The sequence below is a fragment of the Glycine soja genome, chromosome 7 (assembly GCF_004193775.1).
Source record: "Glycine soja cultivar W05 chromosome 7, ASM419377v2, whole genome shotgun sequence".
NCBI classification, from domain to species: domain Eukaryota; kingdom Viridiplantae; phylum Streptophyta; class Magnoliopsida; order Fabales; family Fabaceae; genus Glycine; species Glycine soja.
In genome coordinates this window covers 37,232,602-37,256,610 of record NC_041008.1, presented here as the reverse complement: position 1 = coordinate 37,256,610, position 24,009 = coordinate 37,232,602, and the positions used below count along the sequence as shown (strand labels likewise).

Sequence of the window (24,009 nt, the reverse complement as noted above, 5' to 3'; positions counted from 1 at the left end):
ATATTTACAAATAAATACATTGACAACTTAATTTCTTTTATTGTTGGAAAAAAAATCAGTTAAAAATTTTGTAATGAGGAACTTAATTTACTATATTACTATTAAATCATTACATACTTTAAAAGAGTTATCATGTTTAAATTTTACATGACCCAACAAAAAATGCAAATCACATCTTGATATTATCATGTACTTAGAGATGAAAGATTATTTTGAATTCAACTTCATCATCCCGTCATTATCCTATCCACATTTGCAAACTTGTTATTGACGACAAGTTGAATGATTAACTACATAACATGTTATTTGCTTTATAGGTTTGCCAAATTTGGTCATTATTTATGGGACCAATCCCAAACATGCATCAGAAAATTATATTTGCTTCAGATCCATTTTATCAACTATAAGAAAAACAAAAACATTGACAGAAGAAACATCCACAAATATTCAAAAGATTAGAGTGGATGGAGTCATGCTTTCACATTAGTGAATGGAAGCACTTGACAAACATCAACTTATCAGATTTATCAGCGCTTGAAAAGTATTCTCTTTTTTTTTTATTGGTAAATGTTAAGTTGGTTAGTTTTTAGTTTTTTGTTAGTATAGCTTGAAAAGCATTATGAATAACAGATTTATTAGAACTTAAGAAAAACATATCAGAGCTAAGGTTCTTATATGAAAACATCCATATCAGAGCATAAGATTTTTCAGATAGATTGAATAGAGTTAAAAGAATTTTTGCAAAGGTTTTTCAAAAAACTAATACAGGGCAGCTGAAAAGAATACGAACTTTTATCAAAGCAAAAGCATTTGTATCCATTTTCTCATACAATCTTCTTGACAGAATTTTGTTTATATCAGAGCAGAAGTGTGATCAGAGAATTAAAGCTACGTTAACACAGATGATGGATAACGAAGTACATAAAACACAGGTGAAAAACACTGGAACAATTAGTCAGGCACCATGATGGTTGAATATTCAAAATTTGTATGCATGATGCTATATACAGCAGCATCAAACCTCATAACCAGGATTAACTTTTTGTTGGATATCCCCATAACTTTCTAACTCTTCCATGTCTTCCAAGCTTCCCAAAAAGAGAGGAAGTCTTTGGTGAAGTTTAACTGGTTGAAGGGAAAGAATCCTATTTTTGCCATCAGACCCTCTCCCACCAGCCTGCTCTACAATGAAACTAAGAGGGTTTGCTTCGTAAACAAGACGAAGATGGTCCCTTGGATTCATTGTCACACCTCCATACAGCAAAGTTCTGTGGAGATCAGCCACCAGGGAACATATATACCTGGCAGAGTACTTCTTGGGGTATCTACCTTTTCCTTGTCTAACAGTGTCTATATATTGCCTTAAACCTTCCGGCCAGTCAAAATACCGCGCATCATTTACTGAATAAATTTGCCCTGACCACACAAGAGAGCTGTCAAGAGCATAAACCAAAGCTATACACATTCAGAAGTAAGTTAAGAATGACAATAGCCAACTAAAGAAAATTAACCCACTGTAAGATGGTTACAATCTGAGGTAGGTATAGAACAGAAAGATATGCGATATAATGTATCTACCAAATTAGTTAGGTTAATGTTAAAGTCGCAAACATTTACATTAGAATAAACAATACATGTCCTAACAATGTAAAGTTTTTACTGTTATCCAATCACAAACTATCATGTATCGTAAGTTTGTTGACTTTTATAATAACTACATAAAATGCATACCGATAATGATTTTTGATTGGTTGACAGAATGAAGACTTTAACATTGACAATGCATGTCAATTAAACTCTTTAAATTATGTATGGAAAAAGTAAGCTGCATATTTTACCACGGGGAGGAATTTTGATGCTTGGATTTGTGAGAATAAAGTCTCCTGTTGAATGATCAAGAGTGAATGCCTGTGTTCCAGAACCAAAGGTGATGCAGAGTATAGTTGCAGAAGAATAGAGAACATACGCGGCAGCAATCAGCTTACTTCCACTCTGGAGTGAATTTAGCATAGCCTTCTCCTCTGTGGGTAGATTATCAAGTTCCTCAAGGCGCTTATAAATACCAAAAATTGTGCCTGTTGGAATGGATGCATCAATATTTCGAGAACCATCTAGGGGATCTGTTACAACCACGTAAGGACCATCGTCACTTATCCAAGTTGGCGCATCATTTTCTTCTGAAGCCATGACAGCAACTTTTCTGGATTTTCGGAGTGATGACAAGATAATTTCATTCTGCAAAGATGCATGATGGGGAGTATTGAATAATCAGATACTCTTTTCCATTAATATTAAGGGGCCCTGTTAATAAAGGAAATTATATACCCTCTACCAGAAATGATTAGATAGGGCATTCAACATTCAAGACTAGTTATGGTAAATCGGTATTGACTAAAAAAATAAGACCAATTCTGATGTGTGATCAAAGTTAGTCTAACAATCAATCCATCTGATAACTTTCATAGAACTGCTTATCACAATGGCATTATAGATTTCATCTCCAGAAAGACTTTGAGTCAAGAGGATAATCAGCTTCAATGACAACACACTCTAAAAGATTGCTATAATCAATACCAAGCAACATTAGAGGTTTAAAGGATTTAAGTAAATATCTATCAGCAATGAAAAGAAACCAATAGGCATGAAATAAAGCCCTCCATTTCCCAATTAGCAACAGACATAGAAACAAAGGTTGTAGAAAATCATTCTGTTTGCATCTTGCACCCGCAAAAATTGCACTTTCATCTCAGCCAAGAATGAATTCTTTTTTTCCCAAAGAGATGAAATGCAGATGGTGGCCAATCCATTCTCATTCCATCCTTTTTTTATTATTATTTCTCTTATTTTCAACCACACAATTTCTATCCCAATTGAGCACATACTTGCACAATGGAAAGCACTTCCCACCAATCACACATGAAAGGATAGGAGGAGAAAACAACACTCAATTTGAGCACACATCCTTCTTATCTTCTCTAAAAGTAACACTCAATTTGAGCACTCCATCATTTTTTCTCTTCCCTCATTTACAACCACACAATTTCCATCCCAATTGAGCACACACTTACACAATGGAAGGAACTCTCCACAAACCACAAATGAAAGGATAAGAGGTGAATATAACACTCAATTTGATGCCACATTATTTTTCTCTTCTCGTTTACAACCACTCAATTTCCATCCCAATTGAGCACACACTCACACAATGGAAAGCACTTTCCACCAAGACAATTCATCACACATGAAAAGGATAGTAGGTTAAAACAACACTCAATTTTAATAATTTCAAACAGAAGAAAAAAGAAACATACCGAGACAATATCAAGAGGCTTTGGGGCATCCCTATCAGAACCAACAGAACCATGACCAGTTTGTTTGCCAAGGCTGTAATTGAAAGGAGAAGCCACAAGTGCTGCAATTCTCTTGCAAGCATACTGAATGTGATCAAGCAACACCACCAAATCATCTTTCACATTCATTCCTTCCTTCGCCACATACTCTATCAGTGTGACAAATCCATCATCACCTGATGCAGAAGATGATGAAGAACCACCCACAGCCCTCAGGGGTCTCAACCTAAACCCAGAAACAGAAGCCATTCCTAGTCTGCAGAAAGGGGTCCCTAAGGGGCAAAGTTGAGATTTTGAAGGGAAAGTTTGAAGCTTTGGCTTGAAGCTCACGAGTTGATAGAGTGGTGTTGTTGCTGCTGCCTGCATAATGTGATAAGTTATCTAATGATCAGAATGTTTCATTTCAGACAATTTCAGTGGCAGATACTACTTGACAAGCACTTTTAGAACAGCTCAAGGATGTTTTTTTTCTTTGTATTTTTTTAAGATAAAACAATGATAATATAACATCAATAGTACAATGATACCTTTTTCTATTTTTGATTAAATAAACACATGTCTAATTTTAGTTTTATTATTTAAATATTGAAAAAGCAATACCATATATAACATTATATACAATTAATTTTTTGTTTTTTATTTTTTTATCTTTTTATACATGCATAAAAAATATTCTTTAAAATTAAAGGGAAAGCATTTTAATTTTAAATTTATATTCGAAAAACATTTTTTACATTTCAGATAATTACATCCATCCTTTATTAGTTAGAGTAATACACACGGGAAAAAAATTCCACCTTAAAAAAGTTCGCATGAACTTTAAGGGTTATTTTTGTAATTTTAAATACATTAAAACAGTTACAAATTTCAAAATCAAATTTAAAGGAAAATAATAAATATATTTTAATCATCATTTACGTACAATTATAAATATAAAAGTAAAATAACAAAGGATTGATTTCAATCAGTGAATAATTTTGTTCAAAAATATTGCTCCTACGATTACGAGAAAAAAAATATGTACATTATTATTTGTTCAATTTACATTACAATAATTCAGTGAATCAATTTACAATCAATTCAAATTAAAATTTAGAAATGCTTATTCTAATACTCATTATTATTATCTATTATATTTTATTTTTATTTTTATTACTACAATTTTATAATTATTTATAGTTTCTATGTATCATAGTGATAATTATCATAATAAATTATTATACTAATTTAACGAATACTAATTTTATTTTTAATTGATGAAAATATATAACTATAGTGATTACTATTAATAATATTTTAATTTGAATTAATAAAGGATATTGTGACTAATTACTACTAATATATGAATGATTATTTCTATTTCTATTTTATTAGGGACTGGAAATAAAAAAAAGATAGAGAAAATAATTGATATAATAAATGATATGATAAAAAATGAAGACAGAAATAAAAGAAAAAGGATGAAAGTGAGATAGAAAAGAGAATAGATGTATGTTTAATTTTTTCCATATATAATAACAGCATTTAAAGAGTCAATTGTAGGTGTAGATGAAGAATACTTGTTAGTATCATTGTGCGGGTGCAAGAAAAGAAAACGTAAAAGAGTAGCAGGGATAGGTAAAAGAGTTTCTAAAAATATAAAAATAGATTTTCAGTAAATTAGTAAAAAAAATACTAGATATAGATTACTTTATAAACTAATAATTGAAATGTGTTATGAAAATAAGTTAGAAAGTACTACTAAAATAAATCTATATACTAAACAAGTTTATTTTGATCAAATTATTTTATAAATAATCAAATTAACTTTTTTTTTATAGAAAATAATCAAATTAACTTATAAGCTATTAAAATGAATTCTCTGAAATACTCAAAGACCGAAACTATGGAAAAAGACTAAAATAGTACAGTTGCTTGAAAGAATTTCAATCTTACAATCTTGATAAGTCATAATTTGACCAAGCGGAAAAAATACACAAAAGTAATTCATTTCAATTATAAAAGTAATCAAACTTACCATTCATACACTTTATACTTACATGATTGTTGAGTTTAATCCAAATGTAATTAAGGATATTGTTAGTAGTAATTGGTTAGAGTATTAGTTTTATATTGGTTTCTGTTTTCTGTTGTAACAGATTTTTTATAAAAATATTATATAAAGGTGCATATGTGTAAATGCTTGATAAGAAAATACATACAAGTCTTATTGAAATATATTTTTTGTTCATATTTGTGTGTGAGTGTGAAAGAGTTTATTCTCCAACAAATTGGTATCATAGAGCTCTAAGGTTCAAGGACCCGATTGAAGGTGCTGTAATGACTTCCACAACAAACACTGGTGGATTCATACATGCGTTACGAATTCTTGATGGCAAGAACTATGATCAATGGGTTGTGAGGATGGAAGCGATTCTTGGCTTCCATGAGATTCTTGGCATTGTGAAGGAAGGGATCTCAGAGAAGGAGAAAGATGATGTTGCAATTATGAAGAAGGACTTCAAGGTAAAGTGTCTTCTTCATCAGTGTGTTGATCTTGTTGTATTTGAGAAGATTGCAAAGGCTAGTACAACCAATGAGGCTTGGGAAATTCTGCAAAAGGCATTTGGAAATGCAGGAAAGACCAAGAAGGTGAAGTTGCAATCTTAAGGAGGCAATATGAACTCCTTTCAATGAGTGATCAAGAAACAGTGGTTGATTACTTCAACAGAATGCAGCTGTTGGTAAATTCAATGAAGACTTGTGGAGAATCATTGTCAGATTAGATGATTGTTGAAAAGATCTTGAGAATTTTGTCTCCTCAATTTGATCACATTGTGATCGTAGTTGAAGAATTGAAGGATCTTGAAAGATTAAAGATTGAAGAACTGCAAAATTCTCTTGAAGCCCATGAGCAGAGGTTGATTGAAAGGGCAAATTCAAGGGATTTGGATCAAGCAATGCAGGCCCAGTTTACCAAGAATGATGGAAACAAGAAGAAATGGAAGAAAGGAAAAGGCAATGGCAAAGGGAATTGGTTCTCAAACAAAGAAAAGGACAAGATTATAGATAAACATGAATCCTCTAATAAAGGAGGAGGATGGAACTTTAGTAATCAAAAAGAAAAGAAAGGTTAAGATAAAAGAAAGATTTAGTATTATAACTGTGAGAAATAGGGGCATTATGCCTCTGAATGTTGGCATGGAAAAGGAAAACAAAACAAGAATTTTGAAGAAAAGGAAAACATAGCTCAAGATGAGGATTCAGAAGATAAACACCCTGTGATGTTAGTGGCAACTAGTGATAGCAACCCACATTTTGAGGCTTGGTATCTAAATACTAGTTGTTCTAACCACATGACAGGTCACAAGGAGTGGCTTGGTGATTTTGATGAAAACAGAAGATCCAAGATTAGATTGGCGGATAGTAGAACTCTAAGTGCAGAAGGCATGAGGAACATTCTTATTCATAGAAAGGATGGGAAAACAACACTTATTGAAAATGTGTCGTATGTTCCTAGGACGAGATGCAATCTAATGAGTATAGGACAACTAGTGGAAAAGGGATTCTCTGTGTCAATGAAGGATGGAATGCTGGAATTGTTTGATCCTAATCTGAAGCTAGTCTTGATATCTCCACTCTCAAGAAATAGAACCTTTCAAGCCAACATTAAGGCAGCAGAAGTACAATGTTTAATGGCTACAAAGATCAACCAATTGAGCTGGCTTTGGCATCTCAGGTTTGGTCACTTAAATTTCAAAAGTTTGAATATGTTAGTAACTAATAATATGGTTATAGGTTTACCAAAATTAAATGTACCAGAGAAGGTGTGTGATGTGTGTCTCATTGGCAAGCAACCAAGAAATTCCTTTAATTCCCATTTGCCAATGAGAGCTTCCAGTGCACTTGGTGTTGTGCATTCTAATGTGTGTGGTCCTTTTGAGGTACCATAACTGGGTGGGAACAAGTACTTCACATCATTTGTAGATGAGCATAGCAGAATGATGTGGGCATACTTGATCAAGGCAAAAGATGAGGTGTTCTCAGTTTTCCAGAAATTCAAGGTGATGGCAAAGAAGCAAAGTGGACAAGCTTTGAAGGTTCTGAGGACAGATGAAGGTGGTGAATACACTTCCAAGGCATTCAACACCTACTGTGAGCAACATGGAATAATTCATGAGGTAACGACACCTTATACAACACAACATAATGGCTTGGCAGAACGAAGAAATAGAACTATCCTTGGCATGGCAATGAGCATGTTGAAGTAGAAGAAGCTACCTCATTCATTCTGGGGAAAAGTTGTGAGCACAACAACTTATCTGGTGAATAGATGTCCTACTAAGAGATTGAAAGAGAAAGTCCCAAAAAAGGTTTGGTCTGGAAGAAAGCCATTGGTTAGTCATCTCAGGATCTTTGGATCCATATGCTACAAACACATTCCTAATGCCAAAAGGAGGAAATTGGAAGAAAAAAGTGAACCAATGATATCGATAGGTTATGATGTTACTAGTGCCTATTGACTCTATAATCCATACAAGCAGAAGGTTGAGATCAGTAGAGATGTATACTTCAATGAGGCAGAGGCATGGGACTGGAGTAGACAAAGGTGTGAAATCAGACCAATGATATCAACAATTGAAGAAGACCAGAATGAGTTTAGCACAGTAAATGCAAAAATAAATGCAAAGGCAGAATCACCACAAAATCAGAGGCCACAAAGAGAAAGAAGGATGCCAACTAGATACTCTAATTTTGAAATGGGAAGTGATATTGAGGTAACAGAAGAAGGAGAATTGGTTCACTTTGCATTACTAGCAGATGCAGAACCAATTAGTCATGAAGAAGCATTACAAGAATAGGTTTGGAAGAATGCAATGCTAGAAGAGTTGAATGTTATTGAAAAGAATAACACTTGGAAGCTAGTTGACTTACCAAATAAGAAGAGAGCAATTGGTGTGAATGGGTGTTCAAGTTGAAACTGAATCCCAACGACACTGTTGCAAAGCATAAGGCAAGGCTTGTGGCAAGAGGCTTCCTTCAAAAACCTGGCATAGACTATTCTGAGGTTTATGCACCAGTGGCAAGAATTAAGACTATTAGACTAGTAGTAGCAATGGCTAGCAACTACAATTGGGCACTGTTTCACATGGATGTCAAATCTGTTTTTCTGAATGGTCCATTAGAGGAATCTGTTTTTGTGACTCAACCACCAGGCTTTGTGAAAGAAGGAATGGAAGACAAAGTGTACAGGCTTAACAAGGCATTGTATGGCCTAAAGCAAGCTCCCAGGGCGTGGAATAGAAGGATTGACACATTCTTGATTCAAAGGAGATTCAAGAAATGTTTAGTTGAATATGGTGTTTATGTGAAGAATGAGACAAGTGTGATTTTGATGTGCTTGTATGTAGATAATCTACTGGTAACAGGCAATGATTTAAAGGGTATTGAGCTCTTTAAGGCACAAATGATGCAAGAATTTGACATGACAAACCTTGGTACTCTAGCTTATTTCCTTGGGTTAGAATTTGTAACTACCTCAAACGGAATTCTACTTCACTAGTAGAAGTACGCTACGGATGTATTGAAAAGATTTCATATGGCGAATTGCATCCTATAAATACTCCAACAGAGGTTAATGCAAAATTGGAAATAGCAGAAGAAGAAGAAGCATTGGATCCAACCATGTATAAGCAACTAGTTGGCTCCTTGAGGTACCTATGTAACAATAGACCTGACCTCTCCTTTGTTGTTGGTTTAATCAGTAGGTTCATGAATAATCCAAAGAAGTATCATTTGACAGCTGCCAAAAGAATTTTGAGGTATGTGAAGGGAACATTGGAATATGGTATATTTTTTCCTAAGAAGACAGACCAGAGAACAGTGAGTTTACTGGGGTATTCTGATACAGATTAGTGTGGAGACAAAACATATAGAAGAAGCACTACAGGATACTTATTTAAGTTTCTAGGTGCTCTAAGAAGCAACCTGTGGTGGCCTTGTCTTCCTGTGAGGCTGAATATACAGCAGACTCATATGCTGCTTGCCAAGCTATTTGGCTAGATTCATTGCTAGATGAATTGAAGTTTGAAGCAAAGAAACCTATTAAATTGCTAATTGATAACAAGTTAGTTATCAATTTAGCTAAATATTCAGTCTCACATGGGAGAAGTTAGCTAAAAATTAAATTGGGTCCTTTTGCATTGAAGTATCTGCAATACAATGTATATTATATAAAGAAGGTAGACACATAATTTCATAAAAAAAATACATGTTTTCTTACACTAAGTGAAAAATATAGTTTTAATAAATCTCAAAAAATGATTATATATCATATTTTTTATTCAATTTACTCTTATGTTATTATCTATCATTCAATTTATTCTTAAAATAATTACATAACATAAATAAATAAATAGTTATACATAAGACATGCATGACAATGGAGACGAGTGAATGATAGATTTAAAAAGGTAGATTTATATTTTTATTAAATCTCCATCAAGTCAAATTTTAAAGATGTGAGTAAAGTTGTGAGTAACTCATCACATCTTTGTAACTTTAATTTACTTATATATTTATAACTTAATTTAATTAATTTTATATTTTGTATCTTAGAAAAAATGTTTCAGTTTAGTCGTTATTGTCTATCATTAACAAAATATAATTTAATATTAAATATTTCATATTTTATTCTCTATTAATATACTAATATTTAGTTTTCTTTCATTTATAATTTGAGTTTTGTTTGTTTCTTATTTTGTTTAAAAAAAGAGAAATATTTTAAGTCCATTATCATAGATCAATTACATGTCAATGTCATATTGAACTAGAAATTGATTAAGTATGAACTTATGAAAGTAATTCATAGAAGGAAGAAACTAACAACCTAACAATATTTTTTAATCACATGTCACATATTAATTTGAACAAATGGAGATATAATAAAAACAATAATTTTAATTTAGTTATAAAAATTACTTAAATAATATAAAAAATATTATATGACTATAATTTTAAAAAAAATGAACTCCTTTTAGTCGTGGATCTTATGTCCTCTAAAGAGAGAAATTGTTTCCCCACCATACCTGTGCCAGTGAACATATGCCAAGTTTATGCCTTTGATTGAATCAAGTTAGACCCATTTCCCCATGATTCTTGTCGTCCATTTACATTATTAAAAAAGAGATAGATAAAAATACAAGAATAATAGCAATCATAATTAGTCCATGTTTAAATGTCAATTTGTTTACACATTTGAATGTTGTTTTTCCTTATTCACTAAGAAATCAATTAATCGGACCTGTGTTTTTACAATCAATTCAATCCACCAATTTGTTGTGGCAGGCGTCTTGAAGTTTATGCAAGTTATATTCAATTTCAGCAAGTGCATTAATGAATTTTATATTTCTCTCCTTTATAAACATGTAGATTAATTTTAGAATAAATAATCAAATTTGTCACCAAAAATATGATACAATACCAAATTATTCCTTAAAATAAAATTAATCTATGAATATGCACAAAATTCAACAAATTAGTCTATCATTAAATTTATAAAACCATTTCCCCATTAAATCATAATGTTTAAGAATCAATTTAACAATAAATTATATTTTTCGAAAATAAATTTGATATTAAGTTACAAAGTTTAAAGATCAATTTATCATTAAATTATATATATGACTAATTTGTCACACTTTTTACATATCCAAGGACTAAATTTGCTATTTTATCTTTTAGGAACCAATTTGTCAACATCTCACGCATTCAATGACCAAAATTTGGCTATTTTTGCTTAATTTTATGATAATTAAGGGCCACATCTTCAGTTTTCCAAACAAGAACTTTCTCCCAATTTTCATCCCCACAACATTTCTCTTTCCCGAATAAAGTTTAATTGTGTCAATAAATTCAATACAAGGCATGAACTTGCTGGCCATAGTCTACCAAGCTCATCCGTAAGGTCATACAGGGATTGAAAAAAGGCAACTACGGGTGTCATGAAATCAAATCTGTATTCAAAATTTTGGCTTGACACTTTCGGGGGAGATTCAATTGTTGACTGGATATAGAATTAATGAGGAAGCTAATACTAAAGACCTCTAAATACTATCCAAAGAAGAAAAAATTGTGATGAAAATTTCATCATTACAGAAAGAACAATGATATCATGAATTTTATGATACATGGGAATTTTTCTTATAATTAGGAACAATGTACAAAGTTGTTGAAGATACCCTGAACACTACACCTCCATAAAATGCGGAATGAAGAGACTAGTACGTTGTGCTTTAGTGCTGATATCATGAATCCCTCTTCAATCTATAGTTAGTCAAGCTACAGCTACCAAGCTTAAGATACCTCAGTCATTTGAGTTCTAGACAAGCAGCCAAATGCTCAATCTATGCTACTCGGCAGAAAGCTAGTGGTGAAGATCTTTTAAAGCTGGTACATCAGAGTCGGAGAGAGAAACAAAAAAATCAACAATCAGAAAAAATTGGTGTTCACTGAAAGAACCATGAAGCAGCTATATGCAGTTAAAGTTAGACACTGGATACCTTAAATGGAAACCCTGTAGTGACACGTGATATCTTGGTGATATCTTCCATTGAAGCACAATTTAGCATTCAACAAAACCTAGAACCTATTGAAAATTGAAAAATCTTCAATCACATTAACCTCTACCATTTTAAATATTTAGAATCACCCATACACTTCATGACAAAAAGATACAGAATAAAAAGAAAACCTAGCATTTAACAACCCAGCAATTGAAATTTGAAACAAGAATTTCCATTTTTATAAATAGGTCTTTGATGCTTTCTTTTGACCAAACTTAAAGATTTGTATTAAAAATGAGTAAATACTTACTGATTATTTTATAGGCTAAGTTACTTTCTATTTATAACAGTACAGCTGAAACATGTTTTTTTTTTTTTTTTTGAACGGCAGCTGAAACATGTAATAGGGACTTGGGTATTATTGTTGATTATTATGGTTTTACAAATTAAACCCATGCCATAAACAAAATTATTGCATCATTATATATTACATAAACTATAAAAAATTATAAATAGGTTGACATGTTAGGCTAATAAGCCTTCTTAAAAACCTAACCCCGGGCTCAATAATAAGTAAGGCAGACCAAATTTGGGGTCAACTAATTTCTACTATAAATACAAGTATTTTGTTTCACATTTAGTCACTGACCATACCAACAATATGATTTTCTAGCTTGCAGGGGAAAAAAATTATGCAGCAGACAAATTTCATCAGTTACTACTTCCACACCACATGGATCTTTAATGAGAACTTACGCTGAGAATCTGAAGAAAGCATTTACAAGTCTCTGATATTATGAACAAAACCCTACTGTTGAAGCCTAAGCCGATTGAAGAAGACCAAAAAATGATACTCAGGGGCCCAATACACAAATCCAACAACCGGCCCTGCTTTTAGATGCTGCAAAAATCAACAAAGGCATGTTGCAATCAGAAACATTTGCACAAAAGTAAAGATAATTTCAAGTTAAAATTACAACAGCAAAAGGATTAAATAATTAGGCAAGATTGAACAATACTAACCTTCCCATCAAGAATCACAAGTTCACCATCAACCCATCGGGGATTCTGAAACCCTGGCTCAGCCAACCTCCCTTCACCTTTATAGCGAGCAATCTGAAATTGCAACAATACCAGAGTAGAATACAGAAAAATAATAATCTCTTTTTTATAGAGAATTAACACCAATTTACTAAATACTTTGATTTGGGGGAGGGGAGGAATAGAGAGCAATGAGACTGAGTTAAGGCCCTCAAGAAAAAATTCCATACCACGCCAAACTCTTCAGGTATTATCCCTTTATGAGGCAATTGATACCTCTTTCCAATTTTTGCACGAAATGCCACCTAAGGTCAAGGAACATAAACGATAAGATCTATGATACAGACTTCATGATGAGAAACTTAGTAGCAGAAAGAGAATGCAAGTCCATTAAAGAAAAAAATGCAAGAAATATCTCACTTTATGTTAAACTCAGTCAATAATATATTGATAAAAGTTTCCCAAAGAAAAAAAATTATTCACTTCTAGGTTCTAACAGAACATGTTGAATATTTTCCCTCAACCTAGTAACAAGCTTGAAGTTGAATATTTAGTTCTTATATAACAAAACAAAAATACAATAATCTACGTTTCCAAAGTTTGATCCATTTACCTATTAAATAAGAAAGTTAAAAATGGTTGTGCACAGCAGAACATGTGTTAATGTATAGCAGACATACATAGTATATCCATGTCACAGAATACCCTAAAATTATGTATTTTGGTTCTAAATATGTTATTTTGGTTCTAGATATGTTACTTAAGTTGGTCCTATATGGTGTGAAATGCTGTCCTGGGTAAATCTGGTGGGTGTCTTTCCACATCACCCAAGACATCATTTTCTTCAGCACATATATGGAGCATTTGAAGGAATACAGCTGGACAGATGGAAGGGGTGGTGGCTAGCATTGACATGGACTATTTGGAAGCACAGAAATAGTATAGTTTTCTCCAATTCTGCCTTCAACGCAAATAAAGTGGTGGATGATGCAGTATTTCTGTTATGGACTTGGCTCAAAAATTTTGAGAAGGATTTCACAACCCACTATAATCAGTGGTCATCAAATCTATCTGAAGGATTCTTCCGCAGATGAGGATTTGAATCTAGGTTCAATAATTGTATTAGTCTTATAATATGAAACTTATTCTGGTCTGCAACCAAATTGTTATGGTGCTGAACTAGACTAGAATCTTAGCTTGTAATTCTAGTACCTCTGGTACTTTGCTAATATATATATACTTATTTTGGCTGATCAAAAAAAAAAAAAAAGTTGGAACACTAGTTAACATACAGGATTTCCATTTTCATCTTGTATATTCTGTCCATGAGTTGTTTCAAGCTTAACAGCGCATTAACAGCACATTAAAGGCAGGAAAACACATGCAAAACATTTGAAGGCAAAAGAAAGGCCTCTCTAGAGTCAAGACCTCCACAGATATAAATTGATAGCAAAGCTATTTGAACTCATCTTCCTACTACACAAAGCATGACCCAAGTCACCAATTTACAGTGTGGGTACAGGTCATCTCAGTATTTTTAACTTCAAATTATGTACACTGGTTTCCATATACTAATCAATTAAATTATCAATACTATTTCATTTGAGAAAGAAAATATTAAACAATATTTAGCTTATGTAATAGTTTGATTTGACTTTAAATAATCATTTCTTACCTTAAAATTTGCCTACAATTACACATAAAGAAGGTAGATAAACTATTGCTATCAAGCTCACAGCATATTTCTCAACACCAACAACATCCTCACAAAATACTAAAGGATGGACATGAAAAAAAAATCATGATTTTAACAAAGTTTACAATATTACCTGACCAGCTGGTACATAAGGATCCCCTGTTAGCTTCAAAGCCTCTACATACTCATAAAACTCAAGATTTGAAGGCTCCTTGGCCCCATTGTCCTCTTGCCACTGACCAAATCTACGTCTTAGATGAATAACTTCAGAGGAGTAAAGCCCATGCGCACCAATGTATAGACCTGATGCAAATGAAAATATGTTACTTGGTTTACACTGCACTACAGATTAAAAACATCCTACATTCAGCAGTCCATATTCAGCACCTCATAATAATCATATTGGCAAGTTCTCTAAAAACTCACCATTTAAAGGATCAAATGAAGTTGGTATTTCGATGCGATTAAAAATTGTTGAGCCAGATAACTGGTGATGGCTCTGAGCCTGGCTTAGAGTGAGATTTATCAATTCTCCCACTTCTTTCAGAACCTAAAAGATTGAAGCAAAGCATTATAGTCTAAGTAACTCATGGATAGATTCAACAAGGATATTGAATTTTGCAAAATTATAATTTGCAATAGATATTCAACTACTTAGACCTACCTTTGAGGGTATCTTTCCCCTGCCAATGAATTTTGCAAGGTCAAAAATAACATGATCAACTCTGCGTCGACCTTGAAACTTAGTTGATTTATCAGATGAAGAGTTTCCTTTGTCAAGACCAACCTGCTGATTGACTTCTTTTTCAACAGTAAAGGAAAATGAACCACGCCCCTTCATCTCCAGCTTAGCAGGAACTCGAAGCAAATCTCTAGAGGATAGATTACCGGAAAGTTTCTGAACAAGACCACCAATGGCAATCTTGACGGCAAACTCATTCTGGTCTTCACTTTCAAAAGTTCCCAGACCAGCATTTACTTCAATCTCATCATCTCCCTCCTGGTCAGTCTCAGACTTAATGTCTTCCAGTTCTAGACTTTCTGTATCATTTTCCTTCCCTTCATCTTCGTCTTCATCTTCATCTTCGTCTTCCTCTTCATCTTCGTCTTCGTCTTCGTCTTCGTCTTCGTCTTCGTCTTCGTTGCCATCTTCGTCTTCGTCTTCATCCTCAATTATCTGCTCAATCACATTAGATATATCCTTGTCTACTTTGTCTGGAGTTATCACCTTGAAAACCTTCACCTTTACCCCCGGAATCATATCTTTCAAGACATTCTGAAATCCAGGCATTCCCTCAGCTGGATCAGAGCCATCATTCCTATCGTCATCATTTTCTGGATCTTCAGTACTCACAACATACAGCTCACTTTTGTCTTCAGTAGACTCCACTGAACTCAGTCTCCCAGCACCATCCAATGTTTTAGAGGAGTTTGTTGGGGGCCCATGGAAGGCCCCTCTTCGCCTTAAGTACACAGCCTGAGAATTAAAAGATATCCCATTGCAGTACTGCTATTAGACAACTACAGATTATGACCGAGTAGTGTATTAGTTATTATATTTTTTTTGAAAAATAATTATTATAATTGATAGTCAACTATACAAAGGCTATTGGACTATAAATAATGTGGTGTGTCCGTGTGTGTGTGCATGCGTGTGTTTGCAAGAGTATTACTACTCACAATGTGTAGGTTGGCACTCTTCATACTTTAATTGGAGAAAACAAACCATCTTTATCTCTTCTTTACTCAACTTCAGTGACAATGTCAATTTAAGTAATTAACAAACTTATTAATCAAATTAATAACTATCTCTCTCCTATAATAATAACCATCCTCATAAATCGTTCTCTCTCTTAATAACTACCAACTAAACCTTTAAACCTTCATCTCTCCTGAAATTTTTCATGAGCTAAAATATATTAATCTTATTCAATAATTTTAGATGATTTTAAACATCAATGATGATATAAAATTACATGCCATGAATTGTACATGCTTGACCTTTCTTATTATTATTAATTTTAAATGATAGAGAAAATTGTGGTATTTTTATTACACTTTTAAAGTAATTCATTATGATTTTTCTTTTTTTAAAGTAAATTACTGCATTTTTAATTTTTACAAAATAATAATGAGAGAAAAGCTCAAGGGTTACAAATATGGACAAACATTTATATGGTTGGAAATTACTAGTATGGAAGATAAACAATTACTTATTTAACTGTCAGTTTTTAATTAATAAAATGGAGAGCATTTAACTGCTTTAAGTTGAGTAGAAAGTGGTTTTATTCTTTCCCAATAGAAATTCGTAGATTGCTAACCTACTACACGTGAAGGACTGTGGGTATGAATTTCCATAAAGGAATGTGCACACCATAAATTTCTGAAACAATCATTTTAACTCATCAAATATGCACCACAGGTACAAAGTTAACAATAAAACTCAACTTAGTTTTGCCCCATGTTATGATTCCAGAAGCATACAAGTCATAATGCCAAAAGGCCTACTTTGTATTTAGGGGAACTAAGCATGAAGCTGTGAACCCAAAAGAATCAAATTGAGGCCCATAACTTAAGTTAGAAATTTCACTAATCTGAGATTGCAATTGTCTATTGAAATTTAAGACAATGCAAAGCTCCAAACACTAGGAAGTAAGCCCAAGTGTGTTTGAATCTGCATTAAAATTAGAAAGAAAAAATCCAACCGAAAAGTGTTCCATTTGCATCAATAAATCCAACTCAGCATCATGCCACCAATAACCCAAATTGGTTGCCTGGTATTCCCAACTGTTCATAATTTTTAGAGCAGCAAATCTACCAGCAAATTATAAATCTCATTCATAATTAAGATACATTAGTATTTGAAATAAACAAAAATTTGAAACTTAATTTGAATTGTGAACTACAAGCAATATGCTTCATTCTATTTCAAGTATGTAATCCCAGCCCAGGTCCTCCATGCATGGGTTTTTTAAACAAAAATAATTAGCAGAATACTTGTGACAGCAAGCATAGAAGATGATCCCTAGCACACTCATATATTCAGATTTCGAATAGCAATATTTTGAATGGGGGAACAGAATCCAGAATTCCAGATTCAGCGCAATAAGTTTCGTCTATGGTGTTAACCCTTTAGCTCAAATTTTAGAGAAGATTGCTTGCTGTTTATTTACTAATGATTTCAGCAGAAGTAATAGAAATTATGGGTTCAGTCAAGAAGAGATACCTGTGACTTGAATTCACCTTTTTTATCCATTGTAAGAAAAAATTCAAAAAGAGGAATGCCAGCCGCAGATGTTGCAAGTTGCCTAGAAAAATAAGGTAAAAGGGTAAACACCAGAAACCACACAGGTAGTAGCAGGCTCACCTAAAATATCTAATGTACAGAAATTCCTTGAAACACATCAAAAAGTGGAAAGTATTTCCAAGGCAAGCAAATAATTAATTAATTCCATAAGAAAGATTCCATGTGAGGAAAACATATGGCACTGAAAATACTTGTACCCTTGAACTTATACAGAGAATGAGTGTATACAACTGTGTCTAATGACAATCTGAGCATATAACAACCAGATTCAAACAATTCACCACTAAGATTCCCCATAATAATAATTGTTTCAAATTTGACCCCAATGGATCTAGGATAAGCTTTGATACCATCTTAGAATTTGGGTTTAGGACCTAAGTCACCAAACTTTCCAACACACCCACTCAAGCCCATGACTACAGGCCTGAAGGGGCCTAGAGCATGGCAATGCAGGTGGTACAACAATGGATCTAGAATAGACTCTAATACCATTTTAGGATTTGTGGTTAAGACCTAACTCAACCCCACAAAACTGGCTAGTAAGGTGAGGACTAGACTGCACAAGCCTTATAAGCTCTACTTAGGCCATATCTCTGTCAATTTTCTACCCAAGAAAATGATAATATACACAAATATGTTTAGTCCATTGTTGAATTATACAAAATATGCATAGCTGATTGACTATCATATCTTAATCTGACTGGGGAGCAGTTGGCTAATGCAATTTCACACCATCTTGAATGCATATATATATAAGCCACCTCCCACAGCAAGGGGAAAAAGAGGTTGAGGCAGAAATCTAACTAGTAACTAGTTGATCTCCCTGTACGTTTATTTATGCATAAAAGAATTAGGGCTAGAAGAATATAAGCACATAAGCTAAGGTCCATTTGCCCAAACTTATTTGAGTTTATAATTTATATGCTGCTGCATTATGAATTATGAAGCATTTTGAGTCTTTGATCATGCCCTAACAAAAGATCGCACGGTTCCTTGCTTTTTTTTTTTTTGGTCAGCAAAAATAATATATATTGATATATGAAGAAGTACCAGAGGCACTATAGATACAAGAGTATGTAAGTAAGGCTAGTAAATCCTCATATCGACTGAGTACAGACTGATAGGAGGTTACTAGCCTACTAGAAAGCGACGGAAATTACAGAACCACAGCTGGTGTCACCCTAGTTTACAGAAAACCAGCTGGAAGATTGCTAGACCAAAAGTTGAAATGTATTGTAAAGTTTTCCTCCATTGCTCTGAACCATGTCCATGCCAAAAATAGTGCATCTTGCAGCAGCTTACTGCCATTGAATGGGGCATTCATAAAAATAACCTTATTCCTATGCTGCCAAATGGACCAATTTAGAGCAACCCACCAACACTTCCACCTATTGTATTTCTTCCCACCTTTCATCCAACGGTTCCTTGCTTTTAGTTTCACGTTGGGTTACTTGGGTATAATTTGAAATGATTGACAATCACAAAAATAAAAAAAATTATTCCTAACAAAAGGTGGAGGAACTCTTAAACCAAATATTTTAGACACATTCACATAAGCCATTCCTCAATAGTACAATGCAAAAGTGGCGGAGCATCTCGTTTAGTCCTTTGCCAAAATAAGCTTTTATTTACAATTCATGAAAGATGCAAAGAGCCTACCACACTTTTATCATCAACATAAAGAAATTACCTTGGACTGTAACTCCTTGCCACATATCTTCCATGCTCAGGAGTTATGCGAATAATTAGACTATGTGGATCATTAACACCTTCTGAAATACCAGCCCACCAACCCACCTGCAAGAGCCATTACATGTCAATTTTAAAGAAATTTTATTGAATACTGATAAGTCAAGAGATAAAATAATAAAATTACAAGTCAAAATCAGATGTTAAAAGCAGTGCAATTTATTGGCAGGGCATAAAACACTAAAATGACACAACAAGGCATTAATCCATTTGAAAAATAAATAAATAAAGGATACAATCTGCCAACTCAATTGCAAATGAATTAGAATTGTAACTAAACCAAAGTAATAAGAAAATGCACCCTAAAATCTAAAAACACAATAATAAGCAAACCAAACATGCTCATAAATGGATTTTTATTTTCTATATTCTGATATTGACTGTCATTAGATTCCACAGCCAATTGCAAGCTCTAAGAATTAATTCACTCTAAAACAGCATCTAATGACAAATAAAGTAGTGAGGAAAGTCTTATTTTGATGGTGCAAACAAATTTTCAACTAAGTAACAGCATTTTAAGCAGGCTACAAGTATTACTAGGGTTACCCTTTGATATTGCATCTGACATTCTATTCCACCACAATGCAAAGATATTCACGCAAGTTGCATTAAACAAATTCTATCAGAACTCACAAGTCCAGTGCCAGCTTTATCTCTTAAGAAAGCTGCATCACCATACCGCTCCTCTTTTATGGCTCTCTGAAAGTTAGGAAAATATACATATAGGAATGGGATTGTGAAAAAAGAAAGCACAAAAATTGGTGGCCAGTATAAAAAAACTTTGGTTATCAGAAAAGCATCAAGTAGTCAAAATTCCTACATTGAGATAAGACATCACTCTTCCAACACTGTCGTTGTTAGCTGCAGCTGCAAACGCCACCTTAAGCCTGGCAGCATCTTCATAATCCTCCAAATACACAGCACGGCTTAACTGAGACTGTAAAGCACAAAATCATGTCAGTAATTAATTCTCACTAAACCAAAAGGTCAGTCAATGATTTTACTTACATAAACATTCAAAGAAATCCTACTTAAAGAGTGGCATGAGATTTACCATGGACATGCAAAGTAAGTTTGATAGCATCAACAATAGTTCTCTTCATGTAACATTAAGAACTTACCATTAAACTTTGACAAAAACTCCTTCAAAACTATTAACTGTTAACTGAAAGCAAGCAAATTCATAATCATATTAACGATTTCCATTCATTGATTAAAAGAAATATCAAAGCTTAGGAGAAACACGCGAGTTCCTATTTTAAGCGAAACAGTGTCAAAAGTAAAACATGCAAGAGTTGCGAAATACTAAAGCTTTGAACGTTGTCGTTGTTTCCACATAAGAAAATTCCTCAGAAATACTAATAAAATTGAATCAAGAACCGCATTAACATCGATTCAGAAAAATAACTTGCACACAAACCACGATAAAAGCACGTAAGAAGACGCAAATTGGAAACAAAACCCGAGGCACGTGGCGGAGTACCTTGAGAGTCGAGAGGAGGCGCTCTTGCTCGTCGATTTCCTCGAAATGCCGGCGCCAGCGATCCCAATCCCAATCCTCATCGCCGCCGCCGCCGCGGCCGCGATCGTCGTCGGCGTTCCCGAGGGACTTCCAGAAGGAATCGACGCGTTTCGCGACCTCGGAGAAGTGGTGCAGCACGGACTCCCAGCCGCGTTTGGCGCCGCCGCCACTGCGGTCGTCGGAGGAGGCGGAGGCGAGGCAGCGGCAGGGGGATTGCAACGGGAACGGGAGGAGCGAGGGCGTCCGCGGCGCCGGGAACGGAACGGCGAGCTTCTGCGTCGGGAAGGTGAGCGTTGGAGCGGAAATGGAAGAAGAAGCCATGAGAGAGAGAGAGAGAATGAATGGATGTGTGTGTGTGTGTTGTTGAAGGAGATTGGGAATATGCTATTTGTGTTGATTAAGATTATTATTGTTGTGGAGTTGTGAATGTGAAGTGAAGGGGAAGGAACATGAGGCTGGGAAGTTCGCTGTGAAAATTTGAGGGATGGATCTTCTTCGTGCCTTAATTTTTTTTTCTAGCGACAAAGGGGATAAGGATGAAATTAGTTTGTTTTTGGGTGTATAAGGATGTTTCGTTTGCATTTTTATTTTTTTGTTTTCTGGAATAAAAATATTAAAAATTTATTATATATTGAATTCTTGTTTTTTTTATTTTTAAATTTGTTTAAAATTATATTTATTATCACCACAATTTTATTTTACCCGAAATAAGGTTTTTGTTCCTGGAGATGTTTTTAGAAATTCAACCAAACATATTTTCATCATGTTTTCATTACAAATAAAATAGAAAACAACCAACCCAAAAATCCCTAATTTATCCCACACTTAACTTCCTTATGTCACCTTTGGTAAAATCTGCAGGGACGAAATTGTAGATGGAATGAAAATATATTGAGAATAATATATCACATAGATAATCTTTTATTGGAAAAAATATTAATATTTTTTTATTAGAGAAAAATGTAAGTGATTATTTTTTGACCTAAATGTCAATACATTCTATTTGATAAAATGTAAGGATCTAAACATGAGTATGTTTTTTATTGGACTAATTTGTTAAACTCAATATTTTGTTTCATTCAAGGGATCATTTTTTATCATTACAAACATAATATTACAATAATCACTTAAAAAATATATTGGCAAATATAATTTTAAACAAACATAATAATAACGATATTGATTATCAATTATAATTTGTCAGTCACAACAAAAATTCTGTCACAACAGAAATTATCCAAATTGCATGTTGTATCAGTTTACTAAAATAAACATTGTAACAGTATACCAATCATTACAAATTTTTTCAAAATTATAATAATTAGTCACGATATACTATAAATAAAAGATAAATATATCACATATTTCACTTCTTCGAATCTTGACTATTTTATTAGCGGTGACGGACAAAAGTTAATGTCCGAATATATTTGTAGTACTTTTTACCCTTTTAGGGACTAAATTTTTTATTTTCATCTTTAATGTACGTATTTATCAACAATTACACATTTAGGAGGCAAAAGTAGCTATTTATTCATTCCTATTCTCAGATGGTCAGAAATACAAAAAGTTAATAAAATATTATATAACAAATATGTTCCTGTGTTGACAACTAGAGATAACAATGCTGATAATTATTTTAATGACAAATTCGTCCCTCTATGTCACGTGAGATATTTTATTAACGGTGACGGATGAAAGTTAACAGTCAGATCTATTTGTCGCACTTTTTACACTTTTGAAGACTAAATTTTATATTTTTATTAACAAATTATACATTTAGGGACAAAAGTGACTATTTACCAAATAAAATTTCTCTTCTTACCTTACCTTCAATTAATGAATTTAACTTCCTTTTATTTTTTATTTCTTTCTTTTCATGTGGCTATTGATGAGTTTGGGTTGCCATTCAAAAAGGTGAAAGTTTTGACAACAGGTGACACTAAACAACTTATTTTGTCGGATAAGTTAGGCTAAGCCACACTAGTATTAACTTATTAAGTAAAAACATAGTGCTAATATTTTGCTTGAGTTTAATTTAAATTAAATAATTTGCATCATGTAAGGGAGTAGTTTTTAAATAATTATTTTAAGAATTTAATTTTCATACATTAGTAAAAATATATGTACTATAAATTGATTGAAAATTATGTTGAGTGTAACTTTTAAAATAATTATTATAAATTTCAATAAATTTATATATATATTAATATGCAATTTAATGATATATATATATATATATATATATATATATATATATAATTATGTGTGCAATAATTATCCTGCATATTACACTTAGGTTGTTGATATAATATTCTTAATTTATTTAAAATTGAATTTTATTAAAATATTTTTGGATGTACACACTAAATATAAAATTAAACTTAATAGTTAGAACAAAGATTCAGTTCTAATATACACAAATTTTGAATTTTATATACTATAGCGAAAGAAAATTTTAATACATTTATATAAAATGGACTTTTGTATTTGTTATAATCTTCATTGGAAACGGTGCGTAGATCAGAATCAGATCATTGACCTTTGCCCAAATAAATTTTGGATGAAAATGCATTTCAAATGTAATAAAGGCACTTCTAATCATTGACCTGTGCGACAATCCCAAGCCTTTATCCACTGGCATACACATACAAGTACAACTAGCATATTTCCATAATTTCTCCATACGTACAGCCATTAAAAAGCCAAGGAGCACGATTTGGTCGGACAGAAAATCATTGTACGTACGTAGACAACAATTAGAAGATTCGGACTTCTTTGAATTATTATTTATTTTACAC

The 24,009-nt window shown here is 33.1% G+C and overlaps 2 protein-coding genes across 3 annotated transcripts; both read right to left on the bottom strand.

Annotated features, from left to right (window-relative positions):
* Window positions 1–774: 774 nt before the first annotated feature.
* LOC114419417 (fructose-1,6-bisphosphatase, chloroplastic-like) lies at window positions 775–3,805 on the bottom strand. Of its 2 annotated transcripts, none has more exons than XM_028385071.1 (3): window positions 3,312–3,801; window positions 1,839–2,235; window positions 775–1,416 (listed from the first exon to the last, which is right to left on the bottom strand). In XM_028385071.1, exons 1-3 carry the CDS (start codon window positions 3,714–3,716, stop codon window positions 1,016–1,018), a joined length of 1,203 nt encoding a protein of 400 aa, XP_028240872.1. In that variant the 5' UTR covers window positions 3,717–3,801; the 3' UTR covers window positions 775–1,015. The 2 variants fall into 2 exon arrangements, with proteins under 2 accessions (XP_028240872.1, XP_028240873.1); XM_028385072.1 differs by having other exon boundaries at window positions 1,268–1,433; window positions 3,312–3,805.
* A 7,405-nt stretch (window positions 3,806–11,210) lies between these two features.
* Window positions 11,211–21,730, bottom strand: LOC114419416 (protein EXECUTER 1, chloroplastic-like). The gene is made up of 13 exons (XM_028385069.1): window positions 21,170–21,730; window positions 20,507–20,623; window positions 20,320–20,385; window positions 19,628–19,734; window positions 17,857–17,938; window positions 15,295–16,107; window positions 15,057–15,180; window positions 14,764–14,933; window positions 13,165–13,239; window positions 12,917–13,009; window positions 12,650–12,794; window positions 11,891–11,976; window positions 11,211–11,777 (listed from the first exon to the last, which is right to left on the bottom strand). Exons 1-11 carry the CDS (start codon window positions 21,527–21,529, stop codon window positions 12,702–12,704), a joined length of 2,100 nt encoding a protein of 699 aa, XP_028240870.1. The 5' UTR covers window positions 21,530–21,730; the 3' UTR covers window positions 11,211–11,777; window positions 11,891–11,976; window positions 12,650–12,701.
* Window positions 21,731–24,009: the final 2,279 nt, after the last annotated feature.

Coding starts and splice junctions, on each gene's coding strand:
- LOC114419417 (XM_028385071.1), bottom strand. CDS start 3,716: ATGCAGGCAGCAGCAACAACACCACTCTATCAACTCGTGAGCTTCAAG. Junction 2,236..3,311: donor AGCCTCTTGATATTGTCTCG/GTATGTTTCTTT, acceptor GCATCTTTGCAG/AATGAAATTATCTTGTCATC. Junction 1,417..1,838: donor CATCAAAATTCCTCCCCGTG/GTAAAATATGCA, acceptor TTGTGTGGTCAG/GGCAAATTTATTCAGTAAAT.
- LOC114419416 (XM_028385069.1), bottom strand. CDS start 21,529: ATGGCTTCTTCTTCCATTTCCGCTCCAACGCTCACCTTCCCGACGCAG. Junction 14,934..15,056: donor TTCATTTGATCCTTTAAATG/GTGAGTTTTTAG, acceptor CATTTGCATCAG/GTCTATACATTGGTGCGCAT. Junction 13,240..14,763: donor CTTATGTACCAGCTGGTCAG/GTAATATTGTAA, acceptor CCTTGACCTTAG/GTGGCATTTCGTGCAAAAAT.